This window comes from Drosophila biarmipes, chromosome 2R (genome assembly GCF_025231255.1).
Source record: "Drosophila biarmipes strain raj3 chromosome 2R, RU_DBia_V1.1, whole genome shotgun sequence".
Taxonomy (NCBI): Eukaryota; Metazoa; Arthropoda; class Insecta; order Diptera; family Drosophilidae; genus Drosophila; species Drosophila biarmipes.
The window spans coordinates 21,877,879-21,897,894 of record NC_066615.1 but is presented as its reverse complement, the minus strand read 5'-3'; the positions used below and the strand labels follow the sequence as shown (position 1 = coordinate 21,897,894).

The 20,016-nt window shown below is 40.6% G+C and overlaps 5 protein-coding genes across 5 annotated transcripts; all 5 read left to right on the top strand.

The window, feature by feature from the left end:
* Window positions 1-323: 323 nt before the first annotated feature.
* LOC122818180 (putative gustatory receptor 59d) lies at window positions 324-1,797 on the top strand. The gene is made up of 2 exons (XM_044092101.2): window positions 324-1,348; window positions 1,411-1,797. The coding sequence occupies exons 1-2, from the start codon at window positions 329-331 to the stop codon at window positions 1,561-1,563; spliced, it is 1,173 nt and encodes a 390-aa protein (XP_043948036.1). The 5' UTR covers window positions 324-328; the 3' UTR covers window positions 1,564-1,797.
* Window positions 1,798-2,076: 279 nt separating this feature from the next.
* On the top strand, window positions 2,077-3,313 carry LOC108022138 (putative gustatory receptor 59c). Its single transcript, XM_017090980.1, has 2 exons — window positions 2,077-3,105; window positions 3,155-3,313. Exons 1-2 carry the CDS (start codon window positions 2,077-2,079, stop codon window positions 3,311-3,313), a joined length of 1,188 nt encoding a protein of 395 aa, XP_016946469.1.
* A 1,233-nt stretch (window positions 3,314-4,546) lies between these two features.
* Window positions 4,547-5,178, top strand: LOC108022404 (uncharacterized). The gene is made up of 2 exons (XM_017091290.3): window positions 4,547-4,640; window positions 4,703-5,178. Exons 1-2 carry the CDS (start codon window positions 4,630-4,632, stop codon window positions 4,926-4,928), a joined length of 237 nt encoding a protein of 78 aa, XP_016946779.1. The 5' UTR covers window positions 4,547-4,629; the 3' UTR covers window positions 4,929-5,178.
* A 942-nt stretch (window positions 5,179-6,120) lies between these two features.
* Window positions 6,121-6,613, top strand: LOC108022327 (probable 60S ribosomal protein L37-B). The gene has a single exon (XM_017091188.3). It carries the CDS (start codon window positions 6,294-6,296, stop codon window positions 6,561-6,563), a length of 270 nt encoding a protein of 89 aa, XP_016946677.1. The 5' UTR covers window positions 6,121-6,293; the 3' UTR covers window positions 6,564-6,613.
* A 6,822-nt stretch (window positions 6,614-13,435) lies between these two features.
* Window positions 13,436-18,402, top strand: LOC108022345 (retina and anterior neural fold homeobox protein 2). The gene is made up of 3 exons (XM_017091208.3): window positions 13,436-13,946; window positions 17,253-17,461; window positions 18,067-18,402. Exons 1-3 carry the CDS (start codon window positions 13,688-13,690, stop codon window positions 18,400-18,402), a joined length of 804 nt encoding a protein of 267 aa, XP_016946697.1. The 5' UTR covers window positions 13,436-13,687.
* The last annotated feature ends 1,614 nt before the right edge of the window (window positions 18,403-20,016 follow it).

The following is a 20,016-nucleotide window of genomic DNA, read 5'->3' as shown; positions in this document are numbered from 1 at the left end:
AAAACTATATATATATTTATTTTTGTTGTATATTATTAAAAAATTGACCTGTCTATATTCTTATTGCCTATTTGAGTTGGTAGAATGTTGTAATAGAATTTTAAAAGCTTTTAAGTGTTACCTTGTAATCCCACAAGGTACTTTTAATTACTTCAAGATCAAGATGTGAAGCAGTATGAATGCTGTCTGGCTTTGAATAATTTGGTGTCATTATAAAGCCAATATTTCAGCCGATACCTGATCAAATGATATTCCTTTAATGAAATAATTAGTCAGAGTTGGCAAAACCTCAGAGCCCTTCACCCGAGCAACCGTTCAGTATTTCACAATGGTTGACCTAGTCAAGTGGAGTCTGATCTCCTTGTACTTTACCGGTCGTCTTACTGGCTCCATCAACTTCGAGATCGATTTTAGAACGGCTCGATTAAAAGTTACTAAAAGAGCCACTGTATGTGCAGCCTGCCTGCAAATACTCATACTCGGCTCACTTTATTATCAGCTGCTTCATACGGATTTTATAACCACCATAATAAGTGGTGTCGAGACACTCACAGATTACGTGTTCCTGGTTATAGAATGCTCTCGAGTGATTGGCATCATCTTGGCCTTGGTCAGTGTTTGGACTCATCATAGAACTTTCGTACGACTCTACAACTCCTTCCGCCGACTCTCTCAAAACAATCCTGAGGCAGTCCAGTATTGCAGAAAGAGCATTGTTGGCAAGTGCTTGTGTATCCACGTATCGGAGATATTGCAAGTTGTAGTCATCTTCTATATCTTGCGAGATCAGCTTACTATACCCCGGTGTATACGCGTTGGGAACATAGTGGCTTTATCGGTTGTGATAAATGTGGTTACTGCGCAATACTTCATAGCTTTGGCCACTCTGAGGGGACGCTACTTTCTCCTGAACAGGGATTTGAGAACCTTTTTAGCCGAAACCCGAGCCCTGAACCCAAGAAAAAGGGGAGTATTTGTTACCGCTTGTTGCAGCCTTGCCGATCGCTTGGAAAGGATAGCTCAATCCCAGTCAGCGGTACAGGGGCTCGTCGAACGGCTTGTAAGGACCTTCCAAGTTCGGATCGTTTTCATAATCATCCTTTCCTATCTAAACTTGGTCGGGAACCTGTACATCCTATACAGCTATTATAAAAACGGGATTTTGGCCAAACTTTGGCTCAGCGAAGAAGTAGTGTTTGTCACTTCTTTCACAGTTTATTACTTCATTGAGTCCTGGACAAACGTGTACAACTCATTCTACCTATTAGACGCCCACGAAGAGATGGTCCAACTGCTAGGTCAGCGGACTCTCTTCAAACCCGAATTGGATCAACGCTTGGAGGCAGTTGTGAGTCGAAAATAGCGATTTTTTGCTTATGATAACATGTGTGTGATTTCTTTTTATTTCAGATAGATAGCTTCGTACTGAACCTGGCCCGAAATCCATTGAGGATTCGATTCCTAGGCTTCTATACAAATAGTAGGCCTGCTTCAATTGCCTTATTTGAAACTTATTTAAGCCACCTTATACTCCTTATCCAATATGATATTGAACATTCTTAAAGCAACAAAGTAAACAAAGCAATTAAATGTCTAATTTTCTAATTTTTCCTCCTTAATTTGGAAATGTTACTTCCCCGAGAGTGACCTGCGACGGCCTAATCATTTTTGTAATCCCTTTTTTAATTTTTCGCTATTGATTTTATATTAATTTTCTAGAAAGAAGAAACACGCTTTAATGGTAAAGTTAATAGTCGCCTGCTGTAGACATAATCTAGTTAAAAGTTTGTTCACCCATAATTAATAGTCCCCTAACATTTATATGTTTCTATATACTACTTAATAAAAACAATCTTTCGCCTTGCACTTTTTCTTATAAGCACAAAACATGCAGAAACATTAAATTAGCTTATTGGTGGGCATTTAATAGTCGGAAGGTGTTATTCTCCTCCTTTTAAGCCATCAATCACTGGATAATTAGCTTTCCCCATAGGCCTCCCATATTGATTGAGTTGCGAACCTGTTGTGTTCATCAATCCATTCGAGTTGACCAATGCTCGAGTTTAGTTGTGAAACATGGTTGACCTCGTGAGGTTCATTCTCCGCTTAGCCTATTGGTATGGTCTTGCGGTGGGAGTGCTCAACTTTGAGGTGGACTGGTCGACGGGGAGGGCTTCGGCCTCTCGACGAGTCACCATATATGCGATGGCTCACAATTCGCTCCTAATCACTCTGATGTGTTTGCGCAGTCTCAGCAATAGGTCTATATTGGAAGGCCTAACCAATGCTCGGCATCTGCATGAGTACTTCTTTTCGCTAATGACGCTGGTCAGGAATGTGGCAGTGATGATCTCCCTGACCACCAGGTGGTTCCAGCGCTGCAGGATCCTTCGACTGTGGAATAGAATCATACAAATGGTCGCCGAAAGACCCCAGGTGGTTCAAGAGTACCGACGCGGATTAATTTTTAAATTTGTGTTCGTTGTTCTGTCGGACTCTTTTCACACCGTTTTGGATCTAAGTGCTCAACGAAAAAATTATACCTTTGACCTTCTTACTAGCATAGCTATATGGACCACATTCACCACCATATTCAACATGATTGTGGTTCAGTATTTCCTGGCCGTGCTGCAAGTTCTTGGACTCTATAAAGTTCTGAAACAAGATCTGAGTGTCTTGATTCGCGAAGCTGAAACCATTTGCTCTATTCGCAATCGACGAGGAGGAGTTTACTCCATCAAATGCTGCTCCCTGGCAGATCGGCTGGATCATTTGGCCGAAAGACACTCTACTCTGCAGGATGCAGTGGCCGAAATGTCGGAGATTTTTCAGATACAGAGCTTTAGCATGAGCTTGGTCTACTATCTATCCACCATGGGCTCCATATACTTCACTTTCTGTTCGATTTTGTACAACACCACGGGGTTCGGTTCTTCGTATTGGGGACTTGTTCTGATTTTTTTATCCACGGCATTCTTCTACGCGGATAATTGGATATCTATAAATATTGGATTTCATATTCGCGATCAGCAGGAGGAGCTAATCCGACTGTTGGCGGATCGCACTTTATTCAGCCAGGAATTGGACGGACGATTGGAAACCGCTGTAGGTATAAGATACTTTTCCTACTGTTATTTATTTTTTTCAATTACAGTTCGAGAACTTCCAGCTGCAATTGGTGCGGGACCCCTATGAATTCTATGTCCTGGGACTTTTTAAAGTAGAACGAGGTCAATTGATGGCCATGTTCAACTCCGTTATTACCCATTCTATTATTCTAGTCCAATGGGAACTGCAACACAATCTTCCTTAATTATCACTTAATAAAATAAGAAAGATTTGAAAACAATTTAAGGGGTTCTAAAATTAGTAGTAGTTATGCAAAGCAAGTACTTTTTCTCAAATTAAAGTGACTAAGTATATCACAATGAAATTACTACGTTTCTTACTTTTTTCATAAAGCCTTTCAAAATTCAAACATAATAGTTTGTCAAGTTTCCTTGTTCAAGCTGTAGATTTTAAGATACGCTATCAGAAGAATAACTAAAAATGTTGAGACAACTACAGCACCTTTTTTAAGCTACTAAGCAAGCTTAACAAATCATTCGAAAAATTAAAAAATTATTAAGCCCCAAAGCCCTAAAAAAACCAATAAAATAATGAATACTCTTTTATGTACTAACTGAGAAAATGTTAAGTCCATCAATAAACTGTTGAGTGCCAAAGGCATATGTAGTTGGCCGGAGAGAAGCGATAATGGCCGTTTCATGCTCTGCCAGAGGAATCTGCCAGTTGGTAATGGAAATTGCCTGGCCGGGATTCCTTTGTAGTGCCAATTGCCAGGCATTTATAAACTTGGTCCTGTCTTCGGAAGCTGGCAAGCTGTTGGATTGGAGGCTGGGAAAGCTGGCAGAGTGCGAAACTCCCGCCGACAGTGACAAATCCAGCGACAGCATCAATACTTTGCGCAATTCGAGCAATATAAACGAGCTTCCATTCAATTTGCCCTCGCCATGAGTTCGCTTAGCATAAGTCGCAATTTAATCCCGCACCGACATCCAAGAACAGGCCACGACATTGCACCACCGCCATCCGGAGAGTAGGAATTGGCATTCGGCATCGGCATCGGAATCGGAGGAGCAGACTGCCGGACGGGCAGGCAGACAATCGAACGGATGGAACCGGAGACGCTTTAGCATAATGCATTGCCGCCGAGCTGCGACTCCTCCTCGTCGTTATCCTGGGACACCCAATCCGGCACTTGGATCGGCTTGGCTGGGCTAACAATGCAGCATTTTTAACATCAATAGGGTTTATCGATTGTCAAAGCATCGCACAGAAGTTTATTTGTAAGTAGGTAGTATCATTGGGATAATATTTTCAAATTACTTAGTGCGTGGAAATCAGCTTTTGATTTATAAAGCAGATCCAAAGCTTCTTATTGGAAGGATATTACTATATTATATTATTACTATTAATATTATATATTACGGAATTACTATATCGAAAGACATACATTTTATTATTTTTGAATTAATTTAAGTAGGTCATGTTTTACACAATAAAATGTACCTCCATCTAACATTGAAAAAACTGTCACTACAATTATAACCCTAGCCAGAAACCATTATGTCGCACATGTAAGATATTTATATTAATTTATAAAATAAGTATCCTAGTATTTGTAAATGCTTTTTCTTAGACTTGCGTCAAAGCTCGATTGCCAATGCGGCGGAAAAACCAGTCCCATTGACTCGGTTATAGAACCGATTACCCAGGAACTCAAGTGCATGCAAAAGGTGCTGGGAAAGGTCAGGCGTTTGCAGATGATCGAACTTATCCGAAGGGAAACCGAGATGTATGAGGCTGAATTGAGGGCTATGAACCTCTCCATTTGGCATGAAGCTGGTCATCGATTCTGCAAATGACATATAGGGGAAACTCCTCATTTCAAGAAGTCCAATAGTCAGTTAAGAATTTGCTCTAATGTTTTTCGAAGGAAGTTAACATCCACAAGTTCAGTTAGCTCTAGGTTTAAATTACCATTTACTTGCATTTCCTTACAAAGTGTTCTCCCAAAACTTCAAAATATTTGTATTTTAGGAACGTTTATTGACAAAAGCATGTAATAATTATCAAAAAGATGTAGTGCTCCATGTATTAAAATCGATAATCTGACGTATAAAGGACGATTTTCTTTGGAGTTTAACCCATGTATCCCAGTATCGAGGCCTTATCTTAAGTGTATTTTTTTAGAAATACTTAATCTAGGGTGCAGGAGCAACAAAAACCACTTTATGGGGATCCAGAGAAATCTGAACCTCGCCACAGTTAACTCGATTCCAGGCGAACCACAACTCACTCGATATGCAAAGGAGCAATGCGGCAGAGTGCCTCAAAAATTCATAGGATATCCCACAGCGGCAGCCGCGATGGCCAACAAAAATGAGAATTAAATTGAATTTTCAAACGCCACTCACATAAATCCAAATGCCAGGGCAAACGAAAAATGCAGCCGAAAAGTACAAATTTTTAGTTTACTTTTGCCGCCAGGCAGCAGCGGCAGCAAAATGTTGCTCAAACATATCATAAATATTTGATTTTCCCTCATTTTTCCAAGGTCCCTGTGATTGCGACTCCGACTCAGCGAAAATCGTCTGGCTGGGAAAATGGGTTCGGGAAAATTGATAAGTTTTCAATGATTACGCCACGAGATTGATATAATTTTCGCGCAATTTCGCAGCAATTGGCAAATGTCACGCACGTGATAGTGCCATTTCGGGTTGCTGAAGATTGGGTTAGGAGAGCTAAATGCAATCTAAAAAGCAAACCGCGAAATTTACGTTATCAATATTTACTTGCCATTTGGCTTTTAAGATATTACAAACAGCAGAGATAATTTGTTGCACTTGAGACCCATTTGTTCCTATCTATATTCTTGGTAGAGGATTATAATTAACTTAAGTAGATTTGTAGATATAAAAAACTATATTTTAATTCAAAGTCGAACTAAATAAAACTTTTATAGTCTAATTATTAAACGTTTTTTGTTAACAAAAGAGGAAATATATGTTTAGGAGGCTTGAGGTTCAGTGTTGTAAGTCACACATTAACGTAAGTATACTACGCATCACAACTTTTCAACACTAATATCGATAGCATCATCAAATGTTTTTCATATTAAATATCATCTCCAAAATTTCTCTTTCCGCTTGTCATCCTTTTCAAGAGCAGTCGCTACAAAAACTAAAGAATCTACCCATTTTATTTTTGGAGACACCTACTCAAGAAAGATGACCAAGGGAACTACGAGCTTTGGCAAGCGCCACAACAAGACGCACACCATCTGTCGCCGGTGCGGGAACTCCTCGTATCACCTCCAGAAGTCGAAATGCTCCCAGTGCGGCTATCCCTCGGCCAAGTGCCGGTCCTTCAACTGGTCCCGAAAGGCCAAGGGTCGCAAGGCCCAGGGAACTGGAAGGATGCGGTATCTGAAGAAGTTGCGGCGTCGTTTCCGCAACGGTTTGCGTGAGGGAGGCTCCTCGACCAAGAAATCCAACTAAATCCAGAAAGGTCCCGAAGAAGACTAATAAAGCCCAAGTTTAACCCTGGATTCCATTAGGTTTTCTAAAGTGTTTTAATTATGCTCTGAGGCTAGTTTATGATCCGGCTGGTTTTATATAGGGTCCACACGTAAGTATCCCTAACGAGCTTTAATATTTATGTTTTCTGCGTACTTTGCATGTTGGGTGCTCTCGTATTTTGTGTTTGGTTTTTGGCTTGCTGGAAATGCATTTTATGAATTTTTTATGGCCTTTAATGTACACACACACCTGCCACCTGGACTGCACATGTGTGTGTGCCTAGGGAGGGACATAAAAAGAAAGAGACAGGCGGAGCAACACCTTTTATATGTACGCCAGCCGTATATAGTGGCACATAAAGCTCGTGGCGAAAATCTGCTCACGCCCCAGGACAGTATTTCATCCCGACCTGGCCTAATCCGTCGCCATTTGGATTTTGGCCGCAGAGTCTTGGCATGAAATATTCCCGGGATTGCCGGTGAAAAAGTTTTCCACTTGATTTATCTCTCTGGCACAGCGTCGCAGCTTAAAGCAGTCGGGATGCTGGAGCGCAACAATTGCTCACGCCCACTCATTAATTTTTGGCCGGACCGGGTGGCATATGGCATGTGGATAATACGGATCCATTGTTATGCAACGCCTGCGCCTGTAAAATAATGAGGTCTGCCTTTATTGATGCGGCAGAAATGTAATGCAGATCTGAAGTGCAGTTCGAGAGGATTGACGGGACAGCGGGAGCACGAGGAGTTGGGAAGGCGGCATTTCTCGTTAGCCCGAAACAAAGAGTATTTCTTATAAATGTATATTATATTCTATATTAAATCAAAAACCTGAAATTGTAGTATACTTTTGTAAAATTTAAGGTTTTTAAAAAAATTAGGTAAAAATACTTTCTTAAGATAACCTTCAAAATGTCCCTTTTCGTAGAGCTTAACCATACGCACATCAAATGAAATATTATTATTATATTTCTGTTAAAAAAATATCTTCCTCTCTATAAATCCTACTCTTCAAGACCTAATATAATTCCCTAAAAAATAGTATCTGAATTTATACTATATAAAATAGGAAAAAGTGACGACAAAATAAAGCAATATAATAAAGGTTGAAATTTAATTATATTTTCAAAATCAATTAAAAGAAATCAAATAAATTTGGTTGTTTTGATAGATAACTTCTTAATTTATTTGATTTTATTTTGTGCTGTTTTCAGAGTAGCCTTAAACAATTTGTTTGAGCGAAATGCCATTTTGTTGATTGAACATTTCCAATTGAAATTTTTCGCTGAATCGCTGTTTTCTTCATTATTTTTTCGTGTTGCTGTATAGTTGACATTCAGTGAGCTGCAAAGTCAGCAGCATTTAAATTTCGCTCACGATTGTCTCCGGATGAGCAGTGCAGCGAGTGAGCAGAAGGAACAGCCCGGCGGAGCAAACAGTCAAGGAAGGAGTAACGCGGATTGAAAATCAACGGATACGGAACGGATGTACGGGCACTCAGAACTCAGGTCCCCTTCCTCTTTGTGTCCCTTCGATGTATCTGCCAGTCGGTAGCAAAAACTGTCACTGCAATCAGATGCAATTAGAGCTTCCGATGCCCGGAAAATCGCGAAAAATGGGCGGAGGGGACGGCCTTTGCAAGAGAAATGGATTGGAAATTGAAAACAAAAAGGGAAAGTGATTGGGCCAATGCGCATCTTCATCGAAAATGGAAAACTAGTTGCTGAGAGACCTTCTTCTTGGCACTGATTCTACTAGGAGATGTGGAAGTGGGCATAGTTAATCCATTATTTGCACTAATTTAATTACACTAGTTTCATTAAGATGGGATATTCTATATCGTAAAAATATGGTAAGCACAACAGAGTCAAATTTACAATAATACGAACTTCAGTATATGAAAATATATAATATTTATTTAAGTAATATTTATAGCTCCTTTAAAAATGCTTTCCTAAGCACCATATTAAATTTGTTTCCTGTATATATGTACGATTTTTTTGCTAAAATGTTCTTATTCTTTTATATTATTCTAAACCTAACGTTTAGCTTTGTTGAAGCGCCTGAAATTCCTCTTCAACAAGTTGCTCCAAAACAAGAGATATTCTATTTTGGACATGAATTTTAATCATAAATGCGCTGCACACGGAGTCCCATATAAAGGAGATGGGATTGTGATGCCCCCATCGGGTTGGGCCAAACCGCATTTTGTGGTATTTGTCGTGTTCTGCGGTTGGATTTGTTGATGCTGTTGCTGATGGTCAATGGTCTTGCGTGCCGACATGGCATCAAAAATTGCAATTCCCGTGAATAAATGCTAACTCTGGGCCCAGGGGCCACAGGCATATCGTGTTGGCAAAAACATTAATTAAGATTCATTAGAGGGTGGATTGTAGAAACCATCGGCAGTCCATATTCGGCACTGTAATCCCTTTCAATCTCAGCTGGATAAATATTAAATGGACCGGCTTGGACTCGGGACTCGACTTCGTTGCGGCTCAGCAAAATTCAAATGTTTGGCATAAAAAATGCATAAATTATGCAAACCATTTAAGAGGCAAACAAGAAGCAAAAATCGAAACTGCCTCAACATTTTTGCCTTGGTCAAAGCTTTGCAAAATTGATGTTGGCCAGCCCGAAAATTCCGACGACTGACCCAACTCGCAGAGACTGTGTGTTTTTGTGTGTGTCCAAATGGACATCTGAGCAGGAAGGAGGTCCAAAGTCTCTCGACATGGCTTTTAAAACTGCTGCCGCCCACTTGGTCCCGATTACTGGGGAAGTATAAAATATTCATGCGTTTTATATGTGAAAACGAAAGGGGCGGCGAAAGTGGGATGGGTAAGTTGCCAGGCCTATGTCACAATAAAAGTCAAGAAGCTCTTGCGTGCCGTAATTAATGTAAATCTTCCTTTTACTTTTCCTTGGCATACCCCTTTGAAACGACGAGTGCAATTGGGTAGGAAGTTACTTCAAATACGGTTCGCTTGTGCTTAAAACTAACCTCTTAATAATATTTAAGAATCTTTACTGAAAAATGCTATCATATCGTATTCTCATTCTTGACCACCTTTAAAATTAAAAAATACTACATACTTTTAAATACCAGGTACTATTCCTGCCTTTACCTCCAAATTACCCTACGGATCTACTCCATTGACAGCTGCTGACCGACAGAGGGCGCCTGTCAACCCTCCTCTCAATATATGTATGCACCGTGTAATTGATTTTCTGTTTACGCACTGCCCTAAAATCGGGCGCAGATGGAAGTGGGCGTGGTCGGGCAGAAAAGTTGCCGAGCCTGATGCTTCCGCTTACTTTTTGTTATTATATTTCATTTGCCGTCAACTTTGTTTTGATGCCTGATTCCTACACATCGTGAATAACCCAACAACTAGTAGGATCCTGAAAGATTTAAGACAAGGCTAGGATATGTAGTACCCAGTAAATAATTTTAGTAAATTTGAAGTATCGGATTGTAAATTAGTTTCAACTGAATCCATTAAAAATTATTTTTGGAATCACTTACTAAGATGTCTAAAAGTATGCAACAATACGTTGGAGCCTAGATTTTTTACTAATCTTTTTATTGCATACCTTTAGGTACTCTAAGAAGGGATTTCCAGCCCATTTACATTTCAAAAATAATAAAATTAGGTACAGTCGAAATCGAACAAATATATTTTTAAAATTAAGTATGGAAGCTAGATAATTTATTCCATTCTGGTACATCCTGCTTACCAGCTTTCTAATGGGTATGCCCAAAGTTTCCATTGCAACTTGTGCGATATTTCTGCTGAGCACAGGGGAGGGGAGCAGAACCCTTCTGAGGGGCAGGAAGTCCGGCGGGGCGGAGGGCACATGCCAACACTTGTTTTCTGTTAAGTGATTTAGGCAAAACTTTTGCACCCTCCCCTCGCTGCGATTTTTCCGCTGTCGGGGAGCGTGTGCCATTCGTGTTTGGCATTTTGGGCTTAGAAGCAGACGAGGGGCGTCTGATGGGTTCCTGCGATGTTGCAGGTCCTGTTGCGGTTCCGCCTCGGTTCGGTAATATTCTGAAACATCGGAAATGTTTTACAAAAGTTTCGCGAAAGCTACGCGCCAGCGACAGCAAGTTGAACGAAAACCGTTTAAACGCTTGCCACATAATCGCCGTCAAGTGAAATTCATTTTCTTGACAAACAACATGAACTTCAAAGGAACTTGGCCAAATCCCCGCTTCTGAGTTGCTCAAAGGAAATTGAAATTGTTAAATGTGTGCGGGAAACTAGAAAAACTGCCAAACTGGTTTAGCGACTGTCCTGGCTGATGTATTGCTCATCACATTTTCCGCGATTTTTGAGCGATGGCTTCCTGTAAATAAACAGAAATCGATTGTTTTGCCTTTTTTATGAAGTCAAGGTTAGGGTTAGGGTATGAGGTAGTTCTTTGTCATATTATTGTTTGAAGATATCAAATACAAGTACACTAAAATACAACCAAATTTCAAAATTACACGACAAGCTAGTAAGTAAGTAAGTAAATAAGCATGTAAGTAATATAGACAAACACATTTTTTGAATTCAGAATAATTTTAAAAAATTCTTTGTTTATAATAGTTCCAATTTCATTACGTTTTCTAAAAATATCGATTTCAGGCTTAGTAAACATAATAATAACTTTGTTTCTGTATTTTAAGGCTGTTTAAAGTAATGTTAAGACCACTTATTTCGCAAACTCAGCCATTTTCAGCCACTGAACACCCATCCCCAGCCATTTTGTATTCAACGCATTCTTTTGACGTCGTAATCGACATTACCTGCGCATATTTATCCCATCAGGATTCCACATTATATTCGATATTCTCCCGAAACTCACCCAGTCCCTTCGAGGAACCTGACAAGTTTACTTACTTTGCTGCTATCTGACAGCATTAAACCTGTCTCCTCGAATTCTGACTTGCCAGGAGAGGAATTTCCCGGCCAAAGTTTGTCTGGGTAACCACATTACATGGATAACACCCACAAAACACTAGCAACACCACCAGCAGCAGCACCACGCGAGAAATGTTTCGTGACAAAGAATTCCAAGAGTTAAAAAATAAAATAAGACAAAAGTGAAACAGAAGGAAAATTGAGCTAGGAAGGAAAAACGTTTGCGAGACATAGTAAAGCGCGGCAAGTGGGAAACTTTGAAGTTTTATTAAAAATACACACCGCAACATTCCTCAAGAACTTTTCGCACACGAAAACGTGAGATAATTTACTAGAAGCGAGCCGGACGAGCAGCTCCCTTTTGCAGGTGGAAAAGCGTAGCCAAAAACCGGCAGCGAAGTGTCAAGTAGTTTGGATAAACTTTTCTGACAGCTCAATTTGGAAGGGAAAATGTGTGTCTGTAAGCATTCCCGAAAAGCTGCTCCTTTGGCCGACAGCAGAATATTAGAATATTAATAGCGAGCTTTGCAGGGGACAACTAATGAGCGGAAGTCCTCCCTCGGGGGAATAGTTGGGTCTGAAGAACGCCTTGATGTGGGCTCTCATACTCCCGCAAGTCGGAAAAACGCAGGATTTGAGTCAGAAAGTTTGGTCAACAAGTCGCAAAAGGAAAGAAGGTCACCGGCGTCCTTGGTGATTCATCCAAAATGCAAGCCAGTTACTAAACGGTGTTTTTTGGGTTACATTAAACTGCCTTTGTAATTAGCAGCTAATTAGTAAAGAAGATAAGTAAGTACAATTTTTTCTTTACTATTTAGGTATTAATTAATTATTAAATAACTTATAAATAGCATAGGCAGCTAAACAAATGTTATACTTATTAATTATAATAACTCACAATTGAAAGAGTGATGAAGAGGAAAGAAAAAACTTGGAATGCTTAAATACATTATAGATAAATTAACAAACTAACATTTCTTAAGTCAAACCAAACCAAATTATTACAAAGACACTAGAACTCAGTGCAATACCAAATATGTACTTCACATTTTTCAACACATCTCGTGCTATAAGTATAGCTTATTTTTTTAAAAAGGATAATAGTATGGCATAAAACCTTAGATTGAAAATTAGAATATATGATATGTTATGGTTTTGGTTATGTATAAACCAGGCTCAAATGACATTACCTACTAGGAACGGCCCAGATTCCAATCGACTGTCCGCCTCTGTCTCAACATGTAAGCCCTATTGACTGAGGACATTGTAAGACAATATGGGAACACCTTCGGAGGCAAGGCAAGCACAGCTGCCGAGCGGCAGAGATCCACAAACATGCACTTAACTAACCAGTTCCGCCCAGCCTTCCGATTGCCATCGCTCCACCTTGCCGGGAAAATGAACAACATGTTGTGGTTATGGAAATTAGCTGAGGAGGATGACAAACACTGTGCGTGCCAAGATTTATGCCTAAACGTTGCCCGAAACTACGGCTTCAGATGCAACATGTCCTGCGAAATGGGAGCGCAGCACCGAATCGGGACCAAGACACATGGCCTGTGTTGACAGGACGATGGGAACCGGAGAGCAAACCCTGCTAATTGGTATTTATTGCTACTTAAATGCTCAAAACTTGTTGATACTTTTCACCTCGTATTTCAGGCAGTTTTCCAGCCACTCGAGAGGGAAACGCCCCCAAGATGTCGACCACGCATTCGAAAAGAAATGAAAATGCCAGAGAGCAAGACCGGCAGCCAATGGAAGATCGGCTGGCTATAATTAGGCGCAGAATCGCTAGAATCTCGCGGAGACGTACATATGCTTCGGTTTCGATTCTTCGGGGGTTGGGGATGGGGATTCTGGGGATGCTCGAGATACTCGGGATCGCTCAGGGCGCACTCTTTCGATTTTTTGAGGCTAATTTCAGTGGGCACACGACTTTGGCACGGTTTAGTATCGTCGCGACAATTATCGTAATTAACTCGTTTATGTGTTGTGTGCTAATCCAATTACCAAGTTCGCACAGGATGCCCCCGATAGTGGCAGGCGAACAGAACACAAATTAATTCAATCAATCGAATCAGTTGTATTGTCTCGAGTTAGTGATCTTGATTTGGCCGAAAGTGTACCAAAATCAAAATTAAAAGTTCAACCTAAATATAATTACAATTTAACGACGGATTTTTTAAACATGCTAAACTACCAGCAGCAATTGCACTCGCTGCCCGTCGGCAATCCCGGAAACTTTTACTATGGACCGACGGGATCGCATTCCCTCACAGTCTCTGGGGAGGTGTATCCCACCCACCAGTCGCACAATCCTGAGACCCAGGACAAACTGAATGATCGCGAGGACAAAATGCACAGATTCTCGGTTGATAACATCATGGAAATGAAGCACGACGCCTATGCCAAGGGCAAAATTGCAATGGAACTTAATAACAACTACGGTAAGTTCGATTGCCTACAAAAATAAATGGTAAACATAAAACTAAATTTTTAAAAAATAAAATATTTAAATTAAAATTATAAAAACTGTGAGGGATAATCGAAGCCTTATCAAGTAAAACAATCATATTTCAGTTAACAAATGCTATGATCAAGTAAAGTAAGCGGAAAATTGAATATTCCCCAAAAACCAATGAGATAACAAATTCTCATATATTAAAAAAATCATACATTTAAAAGGATATACTACCGTTCACTAAAGAATTTATATATCTTAGTTAAATTATAAAGTTTTAGCAAACTTTTAAAGTCAATATAAGGTGTCTATGAACAACTCAGAACTTTTACTCCTAAACTGTTATTACTTAATTTTGATAATGCTGTAACGTTGCTTTAAGCGTTTTATTTAACTCAGAAAGTATAATTCATGAAAAAATTTGTAATGAAAAATAAAGTATTAGATTTTTTATTTCGAAAAGTTAGTTAAATATTTATGAATTGAGGTCTTAAGATGTCAGTAGCTTAAACGCTCTCTCTATTTAAAATACCTCCATTCATGCCGGTATCTTCGTTTATTTATCTTTAAAGCCAATTAATTGGCGGCATAACCAGATGTGCATCAGAATGCGTAATGCCAAATGAGTTCAGGTAGCTCTGAGTTATGCATATTCCGAACCAAGACTTTGAGGGGCTTAGCGAGGGCGTCTGTGTGGCCTAATTCACAAATGATAAATTCATCCGAGATGCGAGCCAAGAGAACTTATGCCATTATTCGCACAACTGCATAGCCATGGCTGTATCTTTACACATGCATAAATAAGTGGCTATATACGTAAAGATGGGATCATCATATATAATCACATATAAATGTGTGCGGGCTGTGGGGCAACTCATGGATGACAATTAGGTGCCAGATGTGGGCGACATTCGCTCATTTCACATCTCCCAATGCCGGTGCAATGTCATCTCCTTGCATTTTTCCTGTTGCGGTTGCGGCTTTAACCCCTCCTCGGCCCTGCCCCCACGTTTTCCAGTATTAACCCACCGAGTGGAAGCTGTCAACATATACTGGTTGTCAGCCCCAGCATAATTTGCAGAGAGATCCTAGTCGAAAAACGAAAATCCCACGAAGGAACAGAAACTCTAACAATTCGTTAACAGTTCAGCACCCAGTTTTCGCTTTTCTCGCTCCCGGTCGCCAGTTTCCTTTATTTATTTTGCTTTTTTCGTGGCAGAGGAAACATTTCCGAGCCGACAACACTTCAACATTGTCAACATGACAAAACGTAATCAAAGCTGACATGATATTCCCTCAGTGGCCGCATGCCTTTGAAGCACCCGAGGTAGCGAGTAGCTACCACGACTATAATTTCCAAGTGGAGCATATAAAACGCCAGTCCCACTGTAACCAGTCCCAGACGCAGCACGCACTATGCCCCTTCCCTCTGCCGACCTTCCCTCGTTTATTTTCGTCGCTCCATTGGATTGTAACATGTGTCGGTTGCATCCCAGCACTGGAAAAAATATACCTTACCTAACAGAAATAAAGTCAGATAAAGTCAGAGATGTTACTTCTTTCAGTATTGTAAAAAAATTAGCATTTAAAATCAATAAGCCTTAAGTAAAAAAAAGTGTGTACCATTTCGCTCTAGAACAGTAAAAGCAAAAACAGTACGCAACTCACAGGAGTGCGAGAGGGATGGAGATATGCTTCCGAAAAATCTGTTTTTTCATCAAAGCCATTAAGATTTTTCAAAATTACATTACAATTATTTAAGCCCCAATTTTACTTATTACTGAGACAATTTCACATCAACTAAAAAGGAAATATTTTTAAAATTGTAGTTGCTAAACAATGAATATTCATTAAAACAGACTCGTATATTCAGTTTGCTTACATTTAAAACTTTGAATATTTATATCTGAATATTATGAACAATGAACTTCGCAAATCGTGTTCGCAATATATTTTTCCCAGTGCAACTCCTCGGCCATTCTTCACCCCTTGCGGTTGCCGCTGAACAAATCTGATTGAGGTTTCCCTTTCGATTTGTTGGTTTTTTATTAAGCCGCAACTGTTTTTTATCGCTCGTTGGCAATTCAAATTAAAGATCTTCCCTTCACTCACTCCCAAAACGCCCCTTCCAATCCCCGGGGACTTCATTTGCCGATGCAGTTGCTCCGGGCTCCCACTTTTTCCGATGTATATGAAGTGCTCCGAGCTGATCTACGATGCAGTGCCCAACTTTGTGGACAGCTTGGCTGACAAATTGAGACAAATGGCGTGGGTAGGAGACTATCCGATGTTGATAGGGATAGTCACGGCAAGGCCACCCTGAAGCTGAACCAGGAAATTCCAACAAGCCGCAAGATGGGAAAATCAGAAGCAATTTATCGAAACATCCCGGAAAGACCATCTTTATTAAAAGCATCTTTATTAAAAGCAAAGGAAAAATCGGGAAAGCAGATGAAAAAAAAAGAATTTAAATTTAGCAACAAAAATTAAATTGCCCAACCAACAACAATTTAAGTGATTTTTTAATTCACGACTTATACAACTGATTTGATGCTTTATAAGTTCATTTTTAATATTAATTAAATTTGTTCAAAATTTAACATTTTAAATTAGTTTCCCCCGGTCAAGGGGTTTCAAATCAAAAGATTTATCTGGAATATTGAATTAAGTATTACTTGGGGAAAAGTGCTTTAGTTTCGCTTCGTCGTTAACTAAAGTCCTAAGTTTTTCCCTGGCGTCCTGTCCAATTAGCTCTTAAATAGAAAATTCAGGCGAAAATATCTTCAGTCTTTGTAAAACGATTTCCAAAGCCAATTCTATGGAAAATCAATTAATGGCCGCCAGAAGCAGAGAGCTCGCTTATGACCGCTTAATGTCACAATTTCACTTTACTTAATAGATCGTAAATGTGCTAGCTCATGTTTGTTGGGCGACGAAATTAGTAGACAGCTGTCCGCCGATGTCGTCAAAAGATATTTTATGGTCGATGCCATTTGTTTACGACCCTGCCCCCACTGCTCGCCCTGAGAGCCCCCAGACGAAGGATCAAACGGAATGCAAAATTTTATGTGTTCTCGACAAGCCATAAAAGTAACGAAAATTCCTAGCTGGCTGCCAAATTAATTGATATCCGCTGGCTCTTATCGATTATTTACGAGCTGGTGCCCCCAGTTCTCCCCGCTTTCCATTCCTCCAGCCACTGACCGTCAAAGAGATTTTGCATTCGCCCCCTCGGGCTAATGCCCCAAAAGTAAAAGTGAAAATTCCCAATTTAATGGCTCCCTGATTGCAGGAGGAAGTGGCAGTGGAAGTGGTGGTGGAGGCGCCTGCTCCGGAAATCTCCCAGTTGGCCACTCGAGGAAGCCGCGCCGGAATCGCACCACCTTCAGCTCCGCCCAGCTGACGGCCCTGGAGAAGATCTTCGAGAGGACCCACTACCCGGATGCCTTTGTGCGCGAGGAGCTGGCCACCAAGGTGCACCTGAGCGAGGCCAGAGTTCAGGTGGGTTTCCCAGTTGATAAAGTAAAACAAGAAGTGGCAACAGGCTTTACATTGTTCATTCATTTGTAGAAAAGCAAAACAATATTTTTAGAGTGATAAAGAGAAGTGCAATTCACATCAATATACAGATTTGTAATAAAGCGAATATAATTCCCTATTACATCGTGTATCAGGCACCTGAATATTTTGACGTAAACAGATGTTTGTCTATAGACAAAACACATGTTTATGCTTTTTAGGCGATTATTTGATTTTGCCTGAATATAATTTCACCAATATTATACTGCTTTCTTTGTCTAAGATTAATCAACTCACAACAGCAATAAGGCTGAATTTAAATGCATATCAATTTCCACACTCTAATGTACCAAACGAAAATTCATAATTGCAGAAGTAGAATATTAAAGGCACTTTCTCATGAACCCGAGCACGATAAGTATTTAAGAAGATTTGGGGAATTCCGGTAACCCTAGGTCTCTCGCACAAGCTCATTCCCAGAATTAATCGCTGTTTGCATAGCTAAACCGAATCCTAGCCAGCCGAGGTAGCCCCAGTCATGCCAATAAACCTAATTCCTTTATCAATTACTCGGACGCATGTTTCAGGTTTGGTTTCAGAATCGGCGGGCGAAATTCCGGCGGAACGAGAGGAGCGTGGGCTCGAGGCCCCTGCTGGACACAGCTCCTCAGCTGGTGCCGGCGCCCATTAGCAATAATATGCACAAATACGCCAATCTGCCACACCCACCGCCGCCGCCGCCCCCCGGGGCGTACGCGCTGAATTTCGGACCCCTGGAACTGCGCTCGTGCCAGAACTATTCGAACTGCTACGGGGGATTCGGCTCGAGTCCTGCCACCAACAGCGGGGTCTGCTCCTTCTTCGGGGCCACCAACTACTGTGTGGCGGCCAACTACGCGAAGAACGCCTATCCGCCGCTCTGAGGACCTGGCCCGGTCTTTTAACGGGGCCCCGGGGTTGCCTCATGCATATGTATTTCAATTAGCCAAATTGCATTGATGCTTAAAAGTGTATTAAGTCTAACGAATCCGCCTACCTGACTAATATTTATATTTTTACGATGCCGGGACAGATGTGTCGCGGCGAGGGAAGTTACTAATAAATAACACTTTCTAGGAATACCTCGTGGGTTTTACTTGATAGGGAAACGGGGGAAAGTTCATTGTTTGAGAGGTTTAAGTGTGGGTGAGTAAACGTAAAGGAGGATGGAAGCATTAACTTAAACCAGTCTTGAATTGGAACTTTTAAATGTCTATAAATTCTATAAATACTTCAAATTAATTTTAACTTAATTATTGAATTATTTTTATCTAATCTTAAACGTATTAATCCTTCCCATTCCTAAAAAGAAACAATTATCTTAAAGCCAGGTTAGATTTAAGTCCTGCATAAGAACTTTAAATATTTTCCCCTTAAACCCTTCCTCTTCCTACCCTCTATAGATAACACTTTCGAGCGAACCCACCGTCTTGTGAGCCAGAAGCTATTACCTCCTCTTCAATACGCCCAAGTTTCCCATTTGCTAACCTGTCACTCAGGCGCATGAATATGACATGGTTTATTTAATTATTGACTTAGTAATATGATTTAATTAAAAATTCATGTTCCCCACAGCACGGCAAACCAGCTCGAGGCTTCCCTCTGCGAGTCCCCGTATGTGTTATTCCACCCGCATGTGCTAATTTGTATAATAAAACTTAATTAAAGTCAAAACAAATAAACAAACGGGCGAGGGCGGCGGGCCAACAGTGAGGGAAAACTTTCGCCTAGCCGCAAACGTTGGCAAAGCGAAGCCGCAATCGAAGTAGATTAAGATTGTGGAAATCTCGGTTTTCCAGGGCAATTAAAAGTACAGATTGCCTTTTGAATGGCGCAATAGAATGTGCACTCAAACGCATTCCCAAAACTCAAGGGAGAAGGAGCCGCAAAAGGACCTTCCCCAGATCCGCAGAACAGCCCGGAAAATCCTATCCCATATCCCAAGGCCCAACTACATCCCGATCCACTCTGCTGCCAGGGAGGTTAACAAGTATGTAATATATTTAAATGCAAATAAAAATTCCCTTTTATCCGCAGGCCAAACTGAGCAGCAGGATGACATGCGAAATGCAAATTAACATTCGGAATGTGGAACGGTTTGTGCAGCTAATTTGCATAAAGCGTCGGCGCTCCGGGCGTAAAACATTTTTACAATATTTACGAAATTGCAATAATGTTTGAAAAGCAGAACGGCAGCGATGGAAAAATGCGTTTTGTGTCTTTTTATTTATTTTCTTCTTTTTTTGCGATGCGGCAAATTGTTGCCGGTGGAAGGACGACATTCTGCTGACAGGCGAACATGTTGCAGAAGTCCTCCTCGAATGGGAAATACAAATTTATGGCCCAAGCAACGGGAGACACACGAAGTCCTGTCAAATCAAATGGCAAACGGAAATGCCAGAGCAAACGAGGTCCTTATGCGGGGAAAATGTTGAGTTATGGGACAGTGTCGTGTATTATCCCTTTGAAAGGATGTTGAAGCACTTACCTGGGGAGAA